The sequence below is a fragment of the Geotrypetes seraphini genome, chromosome 3 (assembly GCF_902459505.1).
Source record: "Geotrypetes seraphini chromosome 3, aGeoSer1.1, whole genome shotgun sequence".
Classification (NCBI taxonomy): domain Eukaryota; kingdom Metazoa; phylum Chordata; class Amphibia; order Gymnophiona; family Dermophiidae; genus Geotrypetes; species Geotrypetes seraphini.
Genome location: NC_047086.1, coordinates 280,685,258 through 280,700,785, shown reverse-complemented (window position 1 = coordinate 280,700,785; position 15,528 = coordinate 280,685,258). Strand labels below are relative to the sequence as shown.

Genomic DNA, 15,528 nt, shown 5'->3' with positions numbered 1-15,528 from the left:
ATAAACCCAGCGCTGCCTTCACTGGAGAATGAACAGCAAATGAAGCATAAAATATAGTACCAATCACTAAACTCACTCACCACCAGAAAAACACATATTACAACAATACTGTAGAACTTTTAGATATTTTTGACAAGCATAAAACAAATATAGTAGTATTCAAATTATTGAACATAAATGCAAATATTGCATGCCACACTGCTAAGCATTCCTAACTTGAGGTGAATGTGTACATTTGACAGACATTGCAAAACCAAAAGGCATGTATCTTATGGAGTAAAATTTTCTCTTTCAAACAGTGTTGCTTTTAGAAAGATATAGGCAGACACATTTTTTTTTATAATAGACCCTGATGCCAAAGATGCCAAATTTGAAGGAATGTTATAATGCAACTATTCATGCAGAATTGCTGCACATTTGAGAGTGTAGTGTTCAATGCAAGGATATTTTATGATACAAATCTGAAGTCTATTTATTCTTGCTCTGGAGCTAAAGCAGCTGATAAACTGGTCAAAATCTGTTGCAACAAATTTTTGGGTATAGTTTGAGCAAAATTTTCAGGCTTTTGTATTAGCATCATTGCAACTAGCACGAGTTATACTGGACTACCAATAATTATCACTCTTGACCAATTCTTCTCAATTTTACAAGTAACTAAAAATGACACCTTATTCATTACTGTGCACAATGCTGCCAATATCCAGTCAGACAAGTGGTTCTAGCTCAGCGAATATGGCAGTTAGGAATCTAAAATCTTAGGAAAATTTTCTTAGTACCCTGACTATTCTATGTGCAAATTTTGAACAAAATCTGAAACATAATGGTGGGGTCCGTTAGACCACTTGGCATAGAATGACCCATACAATAATTACAATCAAACAAGGTACAAGTGTGGATACTTATCATTCATCGCCACCTTAACCTGTATGTGTCAACTTGAGTGAATATTATCAGCCTGAGCATTCAAGGGTATGTAAATTTTTGATCAAGGCAATCTGTGTGAGTTGTTATCATTACTAAAGGACACACTCAATTCTGTGATAATAAGTAGCTCGACCATTATCTTTAAATTAAAGGGTGGTGTTTTGCAGGATCACTCGTATTTTTCACAACTGGTGCATCATCTTACAAATTGTACCAGGGGTATGTAAACTTATGAGCACCAACTGTATTAGTAGATTGTGACACATACAGGGGTGTGAAGACTTCTTGCAAAGGCATTTTACATTTATTACAAACATTGTACCTAATTGATAGAAAAAGCATTACAACTCTGTTGAAAAGGCATTTTTGTTCTGTGCCTTGTTCCAGTTTTATAGTCCATGTTTTATCAAATGTATTGTCTGAGGATTTTTATTTCAGGAGCCACAGATTTCACCTTTCTGCAATGGGTTTCTCTCCACAAAGCTAGCTGTGACCTGCAAAATTCCTAAGGCCCATAAGTGGCCAATAATTAGGCTTAGGGAATGTGTATTGTGCTCCAGTAAAATTTTGATGACCCTGGTACACAGACTTAATTTGTCTTCAGAGAGTGGCTCCAATTTATATATGTATTTTTTATGTACTGTTTATGTAAAACTAATAAAAAAATATTGAACTTAAAAAGAGGCTTCTATCCCTGCGACCCATAACAATGGAAGATCCCTCCCTCTTTGGCCTTACTGTCCGGCTCTTGAAAGGTCAAGATTAAAAAGGAGAGGATATTCAGAGGAGGTGGAAATGCAAACCATTTATGTTGATCAACAGTACAATTGTCTCTGCATACCTCTTTTTAAGCATTATCACTTAGATTGTTGTGAGAGTAGAAGCTTCCTTGACTTCAGTGCTTTCAGTGGGGGTTTCTGTGTCCTGCCCAACTTGAGGGCTGCTTTTTTACAGCCCAGAAATCTGGACTGATCCTTGGGATATAATGGAATGAAAAATTAGTCCTTATCTGCTATCTTTTTTTGGTTGCAAAGAATCAGTCCAGAACATACCCTTCTCAGTATGTTGCTGTTGGTTTCTCGTTTTTCATGGTTCATAGGTACTTAAGTTACAGATTTGTTTCAAGTTTAACCTATTCTTTTCTATTTCCTTGATTAGATTTTTGGTTGCTCTTGAGGCAGGAGTTAAACAGTACTTGTATTTCCTCATAGCTTTACTGCTTGGATATTGAGAACTGGCTGAGAGCAGCTGCACAGTAGCCTTTATGGAAGAGATTTGCTCTACTCAATCTCCACCTGCTGGTAGACGGGCATGACCCATAAGTAGAGAATGATATGAGGACAAGCTCTGATCATACTTGCAAACATTATTAAAATTTATGAGAGCATGTGTGTGTGCGTGTGTGTCTATGTATAGATAGAAGAGGAGAGATTGCTGGGAAGGTGGGGAAGTGTGTGCTGAGATAGGCTGAGGAGAGGGAAGAGAGTGCTAAAGTCAGGCTGCACATAGGAAAAGGGGGAAGAGTGCTGGAGGAGGACATTTTAATTAGTCCTTTATGATCAGTAACTTCACCAATTCATTTATACTACACAGCTCAGTTTTTCATTGATTCTCATCTGGGATTCAAGAAGAATGATCCTGGGTTGTTACACAGCACTGCATCACCAGCCAAGGCTACCAGAATTAGAATATTTATATTTGTTATAGGAAGGTCTCTGAATTTTCTGTTGGTGTACCATACCTGATCTACTATCTGATGACTTGCATTCTGTTTGTTTGAGTTACCTGTAGGTTCCACAAGTCACCCATGCTGCTTGTGCCAACCTCATAGCTTTTAGTCTACTTCCCACCTGAGCAGAAACAGGAAGTAGTGTCAGATAGAAGGCTGTTGGATCAGTGCATGTAGCGCAGGCGAATTGCTGTTGGCCACTGCCGACCCACAAAGACGTGTACATGCCGACAACTAGGACGAATAATTCTTTATTGGAAAAAGACCCGACACTGCCAGTATTTCGGCTCTTGGCCTTCCTCAGGGGTCTTTCTCTTTAGTTGTCAGTCAAATGATTTCCTAATTAAAGATGATGAATGTCCCAATGTATCAAACCGTCTCACACAGTCTGCGGTGGAGATGCTAGATTGCTAGGGGAGAGGGTACAGGAAGAAATTGGGATGCTCAGTAATTGGCGGTAAAAACACTTTGCTTTGTTTTACTGGAGGTGAAAAATGCTTTTTATCATTCCTGCAGGGCAGTAATAGGCTTTTTCTGCCTCTATGGTAATCCCTTCAGAATGTGTATTTACTACGGATTATTTTGCGTCCCCCATCCCCATGTCATTTTCTACCCAAAAGTCTGGTTGCTCCTTTAGAACTCAAGGAAGAAAATTAGCAGGTAAGGACTAATTTTTCCTTGGAGAGGTTAGAACTGAGAGATGTTTAATGAAAATGGGAGCCTGGTCAAAGAGTAATGTAAACTAACATCTGACATGTTTAGAGCACATGGTAGCCATTTAGTTTTTCTAATCACTTTGGTTCTATTCTGTTTCTCTGTTTTTTTGTGCAGGATGAATTTGACAAGTTGAGGCCTCTATGCTACACCAATGTGGACATTTTCCTACTTTGTTTTAGTGTCGTGAACCCTTCTTCATTTCAGAACATTGGTGAGAAATGGGTTCCTGAAATTCGGAGACACTGCCCTGAGGCCCCCATTATCCTGGTTGGTACTCAATCAGACCTCCGGGAGGATGTCAACATCCTCATAGAACTAAACAAGTGCAGGGAGAAGCCAATTGCTGAGGAAGCTGCCAGATTGTGCATTGAGGAAACAAAAGCTATGACCTACATTGAATGCTCTGCCTTGACTCAAAAAAACCTCAAGGAAGTCTTTGATGCAGCCATTATGGTTGGCATTCAGTATGCAGATGCACAACAGCATCCAAAGAAGTCAAAGAGCAGAACTCCTGATAAAGTAAAAAATCTCTCTAAGTCCTGGTGGAAAAAGTACTGCTGTTTTGTGTAGTACACAATGTGATTTCAACAGAGCTGTCCCAGGGACAAATAAGAGCTATATTAGTTTATCCTCTGTTCTTCACAGGTTTGTAAATATAAAGAAGAGTATATGTAACAACATGCTGCTACAGGAAGTCTTGAATTCCTTTTTCCCCATCCTAAGTGCCTATATATAATGTGATGAGCACTTGGCCAGTGTAATAAAGCAAGCTGTGTATTGCAGACCTATTGTGCTACATAGCGGTGCATATTATACTTGGCTGTTATGGGGAAATTTTTTTTTCAGCAGTCTTGCTCACCCTAGTAGAACTTTACTTTTCACAGCTTTCATCTGCTGCTCCCAAAGGGCTTTTTATCATACTCCCACCAGTCACATGGAAGGAAGGGCAGGTTGATGTACTTAGAAAATGCAAGAAGTTTAAACTTTCTGTTGTTCCCTTAAGTACAAGCTTATCTTTTTGACTGAAATACATGGTAGCCACATTCATTTGGGAGAAATATTAAACTAATGCATGGACATGGTAGAGATTGCATATGTGTATCCGTTCTTTTCCTCTCCCAAATCTGCCCTCTGACTTGTGTGTGGTGTCCTATCCACACTAAATGTTCAGCATAAAGTCAGGTTGTCCTAGAGCAAGGCTGTCCAAGACCGATCCTCGAGATCTACTGGCAGGGCAGGTTTTCAGGCTATCCACAATGAATATGCATGAGAAAGATTTGCCTGCACTGCTTTCTTGGTATGCAAATCTCTCTCATGCATATTCATTGTAGATATCCTGAAAGCCTGGCCTGCCAGTAGATCTCGAGGACCGGACTTGGGCAACCCTGTCCTAGAGCAATGTTTCTTAACTTTTTCAAGCCAAGTACCTCCTAAGCCTAAGAAATACCAACCGAGTACCCCCACCAAGCTCCGCTCAAACTCTGCCCCTGACTCCACCCCCATAATAATAGTACTAATAGTAATGCAATTTCTTCCATCCATTTTTCATATACACACAATATAATCTTATTAGTACATGATGGTAACCATAAAATTAAACACAAAGCACACTATACGCACAGAAAATGTTAATTATCATTTTTATTTGGGGGGATTTCAAAGAGGTCAAGACAGATGATTTTAAAATATGCAATGTCACCTCAGTAATACCTATAGAAAAACAGACAAATAAAGTACAAAATATAAGAAAGCAGATATAAATTCTCAAAACTGACACATTTTGATCACTAAATTTTAAAATAAAATCATTTTTCTGACCTTTGCTGTCTGGTGATTTCATGAGTCTCTGGTTGCACTTCCTCATGACTGCATCCAATATTTCTTTCTTCTTCCTGCATGCTTCTTCCTCCAGACCTCATTCCATTCCCCAACCAACATCTCTCTCTGTCCTGCCAGGAATCCAATTTTTTCTTCCTCTCTCCCTGACTGCCACCCAACACACTCCAGTCCCTCCCCCAACTTTTTCTTCTTCCCTGCCTGCCTGCCCCCTAACACACTCCAGTCCCTCCCCCAACTTTTTCTTCCTCTCTCCCTGCCTACCATCAACACACTCCAGTCCCTCCTCCAACTTTTTCTTCCTCTCTCTCTCTCTCTGCCTGCCCCCTTCCCTCCCCTGAAGCCGCCACTGATTTCTCCCTGCTTCCCCGCCCCACTCTATTCCCTGCCGCCACTGATGCAGACGCAGCAACAGGGACGGGCCAGGCACGTGCAGCGACTGCACAAGCGGCTGTCCCACAAGCCTGCCCCCTTCCCTCCCAACGTTGGAGAGGAAGTTCCAAGCCAGCCATGCAGCGATTGGCTGGCCTTGAACTTCCTCTCCGACGTGACGTCAGGGGAAGGCTTGTGGGCCGACCGCTTGTGCAGTTGCTGCTCGCGCCTGGCCTGTCCCTGTTGCTGCGCCTGTGTTAGGGGGGAGGTTATCGGGTGGCAGGGTTGGTTTCGGGGATGAGGCAGGGAGAAATCGGACATGGCTGTGGTTTCAGTGGGTGGGAGAGGCAGGGTGCCGCAGGTTAAGAAACACTGTCCTAGAGGATCTTGCTAGGGCATTGGTTTTGGGAAAGATAAGATAGGCATGAACGCATCTCAAAGCAGGCTTCATTATTTGTGTGTGGAATTTTTATTTGGGGTGGGGGGTCATTTCAGATTGAAGCAAACTAGACTGTGAAATATGTGACTTGTCTTGCATAATGTGAACAGAAGTTCAGTTGTTACTCAAGAGCCCCTTTACCCTAGAAGATGTGTATGGCAAAGGGCACTTACCATAATTCCCCCCAAAACACTATTTCCTACCATTTATTGTGCACTTATTAGTTTTGGCTTGACAGCACACTCGAATGAGCCTGATTTGAGGCAGTTAGCCTCAGTGCTTTATAGAATAATGGTGAGAGGAATTGGCAAATCCAAAAATTAAAGGGAAGTATTCTTTGCAACTTTATCAGCTCCCTTTTCTAACTAAGGGAGTTGGGGAAGCACATATTTTGATATGAATTACAAAAACTCTCTGAGATAACTGAGGAGTAGCCTGAAAGCCAGGCCATAGCTACCATTTAGCACGATTGGCAAAATGCCCAGAGCTGCCAGTGGTAGGGACCACCTGCAGTAGAACCTTCCCTTCTGTGCCCCTCCCCCATGCCAAGCTACTTACCTGCCTGCTGGTCTTCCAGATGTTACAGCAGAAGACAGCGCTAAAGGCTTCCTCTCTGGTCAGCGGGACCTTTTCCTCTCTCACATCTTACCACACCTCTAGCCAGAGAGGCAATCTTTAGTAGAAGACAGCGATATAGTGTCTGGAGGACCAGTGGACAGGTAAGTAGGAAGGAGAGATGCTGGACCTGAGGAGGGGGTGTAAAGAGAGATGTTGGGCCGCTCCTGGGTCCAGTACTTCTCCCACCTCAGGTGCCGCCCCCTCCCCCCGATCCATCTCAGTCCTTCCACTCAGGGCCCACTGTTCCACTGCTGAAAGCATCTACTCAAGTGCCATTGGCTATTTTATTTTCTACATCTGAAACTCAGCAGCAGAACATGTGTGTTATAACCCACTTGAGCTGATTCTTACTGGCACATACATACACAAATAGACCTGCTAAAGAAAAAATGTACCTTGTGGCTGATTTGGGGGATTGTATTTTATGATTAAATGCATTTTATTAAGAAACCAATAAACATTTGAACAATACATTGTCTCATTTTTTTCATTAATCTTACTGAACATAAGAGATTCAGAAATCCTCCACCCTACCTCTTATCACCCAAGTATGTGGACAAAGCCAAAAGGCATGGAAAAATGTATTATCGCCATTTAATATAAATCCTAGTGGATAATAGGCCAGCATGAAAATCTTGGACATGAGAAAAATAAGCTCTGCCTAATTTTTGATACTCCAACACCGTACTGGGCCAACAATGGAACTAAGAAGTCACCCTGGCTCAATTCTAGAGACAAAGACTCAATTTCTCAAGAGCCCACAGTCAAACACCCGAACTAATCAAGGTTGTTAGACCGTTACATGGGCTATCATCGATTATAGTCTTATTTTCTCTGTGAGCCTATTTTTGAAATTTGTAAAAATGATACTTTAATTTAAAGACTCAATTTCTCAAGAGCCCACAGTCAAACACCCGAACTAATCAAGGTTGTTAGACCGTTACATGGGCTATCATCGATTATAGTCTTATTTTCTCTGTGAGCCTATTTTTGAAATTTGTAAAAATGATACTTTAATTTAAATACTAGATTCTATATAATATTCCGTTATCATTTTACTAAGTATGCTGTAAACATGTGGTACTTAGCTCAAGTTCAAGTGAGCAAAATTAAAGTATCATTTTTACAAATTTCAAAAATAGGCTCACAGAGAAAATAAGACTATAATCGATGATAGCCCATGTAACGGTCTAACAACCTTGATTAGTTCGGGTGTTTGACTGTGGGCTCTTGAGAAATTGAGTCTTTGTCTCTAGAATTGAGCCAGGGTGACTTCTTAGTTCCATTGTTGGCCCAGTACGGTGTTGGAGTACGGTCACTACTACTTTGATTGAGTGTGTATAATTTTTGATACTGACATTCCCTATAATAGGCACTGTAAATTTAGAGTGGGTATGAACGTTATAGCCCCACCAAGATTGTCTGAGCATAATTCTAGTTCTAGATTCCATTTCAAAGTGATATTATCATAACACATCACAGGAACCAGATTGCACAAGACTTTGTGCAAGGCTGATACCAAATAGACAGTTCTCATTGCATCCAAAAAACTCCCTTTATCGCTCATACCCAAAAATAAACCATCTCTTTGTAGACTATGTAATGAGAAACTTGCATATATCATTGTATGACTGGTATTACAGATGTCTCAGAACATCCTTAGAACTACTGTATATTATACATATTATCATTTTACCCTGTGGGTGCTATCTCACTCATGGAATGTGCTTGAATTCCAAATGAGTATTCTTGCTTCACTCGTCTAGATTCTTCACCATCTGCTACAGCAGGGATGCCTACACTTTTTTGGCTTGCAAGCTACTTTTAAAATAACCAAGTCAAAATGATCTACCAACAATAAAATTTAAAAAAACACAAAGCACACTGTAAGCAGAGAAAATGTTAATTATCATTTGTATTTGGGTTTTTTTTATCAGAGGTCAAGGCAGATGATTTTAAAATATGCAATGTCACCTCAGTAACAACTATACAAAAATAGACAAATATACCCCCTCCCCTTTTACTAAACTGCATTAGCGGTTTTTAGCACAGGAAGCTGCGCTGAATGCCCTGCGCTGCTCTCGATGCTCATAGTCTTCCTGTGCTAAAAACCACTATTGCGATTTAGTAAAAGGGGGCCATAGTGCAAAATATAGACGGCAGATATAAATTCTCAAAACGGACACATTTTGATCACTAAATTGAAAAAATAATTTTTCCTACCTTTTTGTCTGGTGATTTCATGAGTCTCTGGTTGCACTTCCTTCTTCTGTAAAACCAATATTTCTTTCTGCCTTTCTTTCTCTCTCCCCCTGCCCCCTCTTTCTTTCTGCCTTTCTTTCTCTGGCCCCCCCCCTCTTTATTTCTGTCTTTCTTTCTCTTTCCCCTTGCCCTCCTCAAGCCATCGTGTCAATTTCTCCAATTCCCTGATTCTTTCCCTACCCTCACCCCCAAGCCACCAACGCGCTTTCTCCCTGCTGCTTCCCCGAGCCAGGCCTGATGTACAAGCGCCGGGCCCACAAGACTTCACTTCCGATGTCAATTCTAATGTTGAAGAGGAAGCTCCAGGCCAGCCAGGCAGCGATTGGCTGGCCCAGAACTTCCTCTCCGATGTCAGAATTGACGTCGGAGGTGACGTTTTCTAAGTCCGGCGCTTGTACTTGCCAGATCTGGCTTGGGGAGAAAAAAATCGCAAAGGCAACGCGATCGACTCGCGTTGCCTTTGCAATCTACTGGTCGATCGCAATCGACCATTTAGGCACCCCTGTGCTACCTCCTAGAACATCTTTTCTTCATCTGCTCTAGGTCATGCCATTTTTTAAATCAGCTTCCCTAGTGACAGTGTTTTATAACAACCAGAAGGAATGGGATTCCATCTGCAGAAAAGCAACAAAAATTTTGGACATTCTCATAGCCAATAATACCCAAATATAAGTTGTTTATATTCACAAGAATCATACCATGTACTAAACAAGCACACCAAAGTTTTCCATTCTCATGAGTGATCCCTAGATACATCAGCACTTAACTGGCTACGAAGAACTACAGAAAGACAGGACTGCGTTATATGTGGTCCTATTTATGCAGTTATCTTAGCCACTTAAATGCTGAAAACTGGCACTTGATCAGCCAAGTGCTGATTCTGCCTCTGGTATACCTTCAAAATAGCTGGTTTCAGCTTGGGCACTAACCAGGCATTTTCAATGGTACTGTTTGGTTAAGTGGCACTGAAAATGCCTGGTTAGCCCTTTATAGGCAATTTAAACTGCCAGGAGCCTCTCTTGGCTGTTTAAATCATTTTGAATATTTTGCCAAAAAGATTTATCCAGTTAATGTCTGATGATAACTGAGTAAATCTGCTTATCAAATTCAATATCTTTATGGATTTTAAAATTCAAGTTTAGCATTTTAATAATTCATGGCCTGATCTACTAAAGGGTTTTTCCATTCTTTGGTTGATGGAGAAAATGCATATTACTTATGTAGCTTTTTCAGTTCTAAGGATCAGATCTTTCAAAGGAAGAACAATTTTATAAAATCAATGCAATACTGCCATCTAGGGACCACCTTTAACAAGTTCCTCAGGTAGTGTTAAGGTGCTCTGCAAATATTGATTGCTTTGGATACTAATGGACACTGGCATTTCTAGACAAAGATTTAGGGCTCCTTTTTACTAAGCTGCGCTAGCGGTTTTAGTGTGCGCTACATTGCCGCGCGCGCTAGACGCTAACACCTACATTGAGCTAGCATTAGTTTTGCGTAGCGCAGGGGTTAGCGCGCACTAATCTGCAGCGTGTGCTAAAAACACTACTGCAGCTTATTAAAAGGAGCCCTTAATGTATGTTTTATGTTTGATTATATGTAACTTGCATAGGTTTTAAGTGGGTGATAAATTTTTAAAATAAATTGTTTTAAAATTATTTGATATACTACTCTTCCTTGAGCAATCACAGGACAGTAAACAAAATGATAATAAAAACACAGTTACAAAGCAGTGAAAAGAACTCCGTTATTAACAGAAAAGGAGAGTAAACTAAGACACTGACACCAGTAGACCCTTACAGCGGTTGAGACATCCAGTGCTACAGAAAAGACTCTTCTGAAAAGATGTGTTTATAGAGAGGTTCTAAATTTAAGATATGATGGCTCAAAGTCAGGATCTTCCAATGTCGGTCCTCAAGGACTGCAATCCTACTACTACTATTTAACATTTCTATAGCGCTGATAGGCATATGCAGCAATATACAACAACATTTAAGAGATGATCCCTGTTCAAAGAGCTTTCAATCTAAATCAACAGGCCAAGTAGAGACTTAGGGTGAGAGGGTTATGAGTTAAATTCATTCTCAAAGTGGTGGGCTTTTACTCTGTATTTGAATAGTTCCAGGTACAGAGCTTGACATACTGACTCAAGCAGTGGTGTAGTAAGGGGGGGGGGGGGACGGACTCCTCTCTGCCCCACATAGAATGAACTAGTTAGAACTAAAGATATAAGCAGTGTAATGTTGCCCTTATTAATAGATGTTTGAAGGAAGTTAATGAGAGAACTAAAATTGCTTTGCAGTTGTGTCCAGGGTGAAAACCTGACTGGTGCAAATGAAGAATGTTCCTAGATTCTACAAAATCATTGTTATCTAAAGACTGTTTGTTCTGTTAGCTTAAAAAAATAGGGAAGATTTGAAGTGGGCCAATAGCTTGAAGCAGATTATGGGTCAAGAGAAGGTTTTTTTCCAACAAGGAACAAATAAGTGCATGCTTCCAGTTAGAATAGTGCCAGAGGACAAACTGTTACTAACCAGTTAGAGCAGTGGTGCCCAACCCTGTCTTGGAGAACCACCAGGCCAGTCGGGTTTTCAGGATAGCCCTAATGAATATGCATGGAGCAGATTTGCATGCCTGGAACCTTCATTATATGCAGATCTCTCTCATGCATATTCATTAGGGCAATCCTGAAAACCCAACACCTGGTGGTTCTCCAGGACAGGGTTGGGAACCACTGAGTTAGAGCACATAAGGAGCAAGGCAATGCCTGGAAACCATAAGGGTGGATTTGGATCAAGGATTGAGGTCTTAGAGCTGAAGGAATGTATCAACTTAAAGAAAAAAGAGTAGGAATTGAGAAAGATTATTGAGTCTATGATAGGGTTAAATTAGATGAACAGAGCAGAGGTGACCTTGGAGAGGACTGCTGCAGAGACAAGGGGCAAAAGAGCATTGCAGTAGTGGTGAGGCAAGGGAACTGTTGCTGAGAATGGAGATTTACAAACTTGGTGCTAAAGAAAGTAGCAAGTTTTTTTTTCGAGGAAAGAAGTTTGAAGTGAGTTTCCTGCAAATCGGAAGCCTTTAAGAATTGCATACCAATTTGAAATAGCTCCACAAATTGTACACTACTGAGCTGCTGCTCAAGTTCTCATTCCCATTGGGAAGCGAGCCTGGCAATGCCAGAGGTGTCCAATGTGTCTTTAAGATAAAAGGTATTCCTTACCATTATTCTAGACCTACCATTATTCTAGACCTACACTGCGCCTGAACTGGAAGCCTTCTCTCTGACGTCGCAACGCCAGAGGGAAGGCTTCCAGATGAGGTACAGGACATGCAAGGAGCTGCTGCCCGCAGCTTTGCGCACTGCATCAGTGAGAAAGAGGGAGCCGGCCTGAAGATAACACCGGGGGGCGGCATAAAATAGCCAGGCAGGAGCAGGCCAGAAGGTAAGGCATAGCATAGAGCAGTGTTTTTCAACCGCTGTTCCGCGTCACACTAGTGTGCCGTGAGATGTTGCCTGGTGTGCCGCATGGCCGCCATCAGGGCAGTACTACCAGTCCTGCATTCATGGACCCGGAGCTGACAGGGGGCCCGAGGCAGGGGCGCCAGTAGCTCGCCAAGGCAAAGTGAGTCGATCACCCAGGACTCACTTTGTCTTGGCGATCTAATCTATCGAGCCGATAAGTCTTCTTCTCCCCGACGTCAATTCTACAGTCGGAGAGGAAGTTCGGGCCAGCCAATCGCTGCCTGGCTGGGCGGAACTTCCTCTCCGATTGCAGAATTGACGTCAGGGAGAGCATGCATCGGCGTCGGCTTTGGGGCCTGTTATCCATTGGTGGGTCCTGTTCCCCGATGGCAGCGGCAGTGGCTTGGGGAACGGCAGGGAGAAAGAAAGAAAGGGGGCAGGCAGGGAAACAGAAGGAAAGAAGAGAAACAGAAAAAAAGAAAGAAAGGTCAGGGAGAGAGGAAGAAAAAGTTGGGGGAGGGAATGAGGTGTGGAGGAGAGAAAGCATACAGGCTGATAGAAGGGAAGAAAGATTGGATGCACAGTCAGAAATCAACAGACGAGGTAGGAAAAATGATTTTATTTTAAATTTAGCAAAGTGGAGGCAGTATTACCACAGTTTTCAAAGGAATTTGCCCAAATAACTTAATAGTTAACTGGGTAAATTCCCAGAGATGAAAACTTCCCTTCACTTACTATGCACAGTTCTGAATTTATATCTGCTGTCTATATTTTACAATATGGTCACCTTTTACTAAACCGCAATAGTGGTTTTTAGCGCAGGGAGCCAATGAGCGTCAAGAGCAGCGCTGGGCATTCAGCGCAGCTCCCTGCGCTAAAAACTGCTATTGTGGTTTAATAAAAAGGATGGAGGGTATATTTGTCTATTTTTGTATGCTATAAAAACCAAATACAGAGAGAGAGCTGTTGACGAAGAGCTACGTGTGTGTCTTTCTTCGATTTCAGCCAGAATATCAGCTTTGTGTTCAGCCAAACAGGCCCAGGTTTCGCACTGAATAAAGTATTTTATAATTTTTCACTATTCTGTTTACTTAATATTTCATAATAAAGTAATTATAAAATACTTTCTTTGTGTTTATTTGATTCCTATTCAAGAGAATTACTTTATATATAGTCAATATAGGCACAGAGTTAAATTTTTTAACATTTTCTAATGGTGGTGTGCCTCGTGATTTTTTTCATGAAACAAGTGTGCCTTTGCCCAAAAAAGGTTGAAAAACACTGGCATAGAGGGAGGGAGACGACAAAGGTAGGGGGGAATAATTTTATTTTTGAATTTAGTGATTGAATTATGTCAATTTTGAGAATTTACATCTGCTGTCGCTGTGCTTTGTGTACTTTAATTTTGTGGTTAACTATTATGTGTTGTTAATAAGATTATATTGTATCTATGAAAAATGAATGGAAAAAATAGTGTTACAATTAGTACTATTATGGGGGCGGGGTCTGGGGTGGAGATTAGGTAGAGATGGGCGGGGTCTGGCCCATAACATAGCCCAGTGTTCTTCAACTGCCGGACCATGGACCGATGCCTGTCCACAAAATAATCCTTTTATTTCTACTGGTCCATAGGTGTAAAAACGTTGAAGAACACTGTCCTAGAGGACTCTCAGGTTTCACGGGGACAAAGAAGGGATTCTAGACAGTGGAGTTCAGTGTCATGAAAGCAGAAGGGGGAAGATCCCAAGATGCCAAATCATGGCAGCAAAATTACTTGACACCCTAGGCAAACCTTCCATGTGAAAGGTTTTATATCTGAAAAGCCTTTCTAAAATTACCTTTTTATGGGTAATTGAATAAATGGCCACATTAGCCAAAACATGTATTTACTTTCAAGTATGTGAACTTTACCAGGTTTTCAAAGTGAAAATACCTTTGCTTTGAAAATTTATCCAAGAAAATTTTGCCCACACATTTATTCCTGCCTTTCAGAGTACATACTTTTTCTGAGCTGAAATAGGTGCATAGGGTTGAAAACCTCTGCTCCCCCCCAACCCCACCCTTAAGAAAGCCTGTTGATATGAGTAAAATTATGTGCATGCAAGTAACTTTAATCACCCATGGGGAGGGTAGCTTTGTAAAAAAGTGCTTTACCTGCAGAAATGGTTTTTAAAAATTATCCCTCCTAAGACCCTAGTTTCTTGCTTATGCAGTATTCTAATGAAATATCTATTCATCTCTACAAAAGACTTGAATAGATTGGTCTTGGGAATAGAAATAACAGCTGTGAGGAATGGAAAAACAATCATAGAATCCTTTACAAATTTTTCAGTTTCCTATTTGGTTAAGAAATCTATATGTAAGCGTTTGTTTATAATACAGTGAATCCAATCCAATCTCATTGTAGAGAAAATTCATTCTACTGTCTTTGTTGGAAGAGCTGAGGTACTTTTGGGTGGAAATATCTAAACTATCCAGAAATTCTGGGAAGAGGTACAGAAATTAATTAAAAACATTACAGGAGAGCAGTGACAGCTCTCTTTACAAATTTTTCTGCTTAAGCTTTTGCCAGATATTCCCTCGCTATCCTGTAACCGTAAATTAATAAAGCACATTTTGGCTATTTCCACAATAGTGTTGGCAGCAGTCTAGCATAAAAGTATAGTTCCTAGTAAAACTAAATTATGTGCAGGATATGAGAAACTGCAACCCTAGCATAAAGAATTGTAATATTATATGAATACTACGATAAATATTTGACAGTGTGGCTTACTGATGCCTTTCCAAATTTGGACTTACCCACATCTCTAATTTTCACTTTCAAATCCTTCTAACTGTCCAAATAGGTGCTATATTGAGAAGGCAGAGTGATATCTGACCATCTAAAAGTTTCAGTCTTTGGAATCTATTTAATATAGTTTCTGACTGCTATACTTTTAGAATTTATGGGATCACTATGTATTCAAAGTGAGTTAACTGTCCAGTTAACTTGCACTGACCAGGCCCTTAGTGAATATTCAGCGCTACTTACCTGGATAGTCCGCTAAAGCCTAAATTGGATGTTTTGGGGACAGAGTCGTTGGGGGGGGGGGGGGGGAGCTGTCAGGTCCAGATTCTATAAAAGATGCCTAAAGTTAGGTGCCTAGATCGATGTGGATAGCCAAT

General features: G+C 41.0%; 1 protein-coding gene across 1 annotated transcript in view; it reads left to right on the top strand.

Moving 5' to 3' along the window:
* Positions 1-4,454, top strand: part of RHOU (ras homolog family member U) — a 30,731-nt gene extending 26,277 nt beyond the window's left edge. The window contains exon 3 of the mRNA XM_033939814.1: positions 3,485-4,454. Coding sequence (XP_033795705.1) covers positions 3,485-3,940 — 456 coding nt within the window. The 3' untranslated portion in view covers positions 3,941-4,454. The remainder of the gene's footprint in view (positions 1-3,484) is intronic.
* Positions 4,455-15,528: the final 11,074 nt, after the last annotated feature.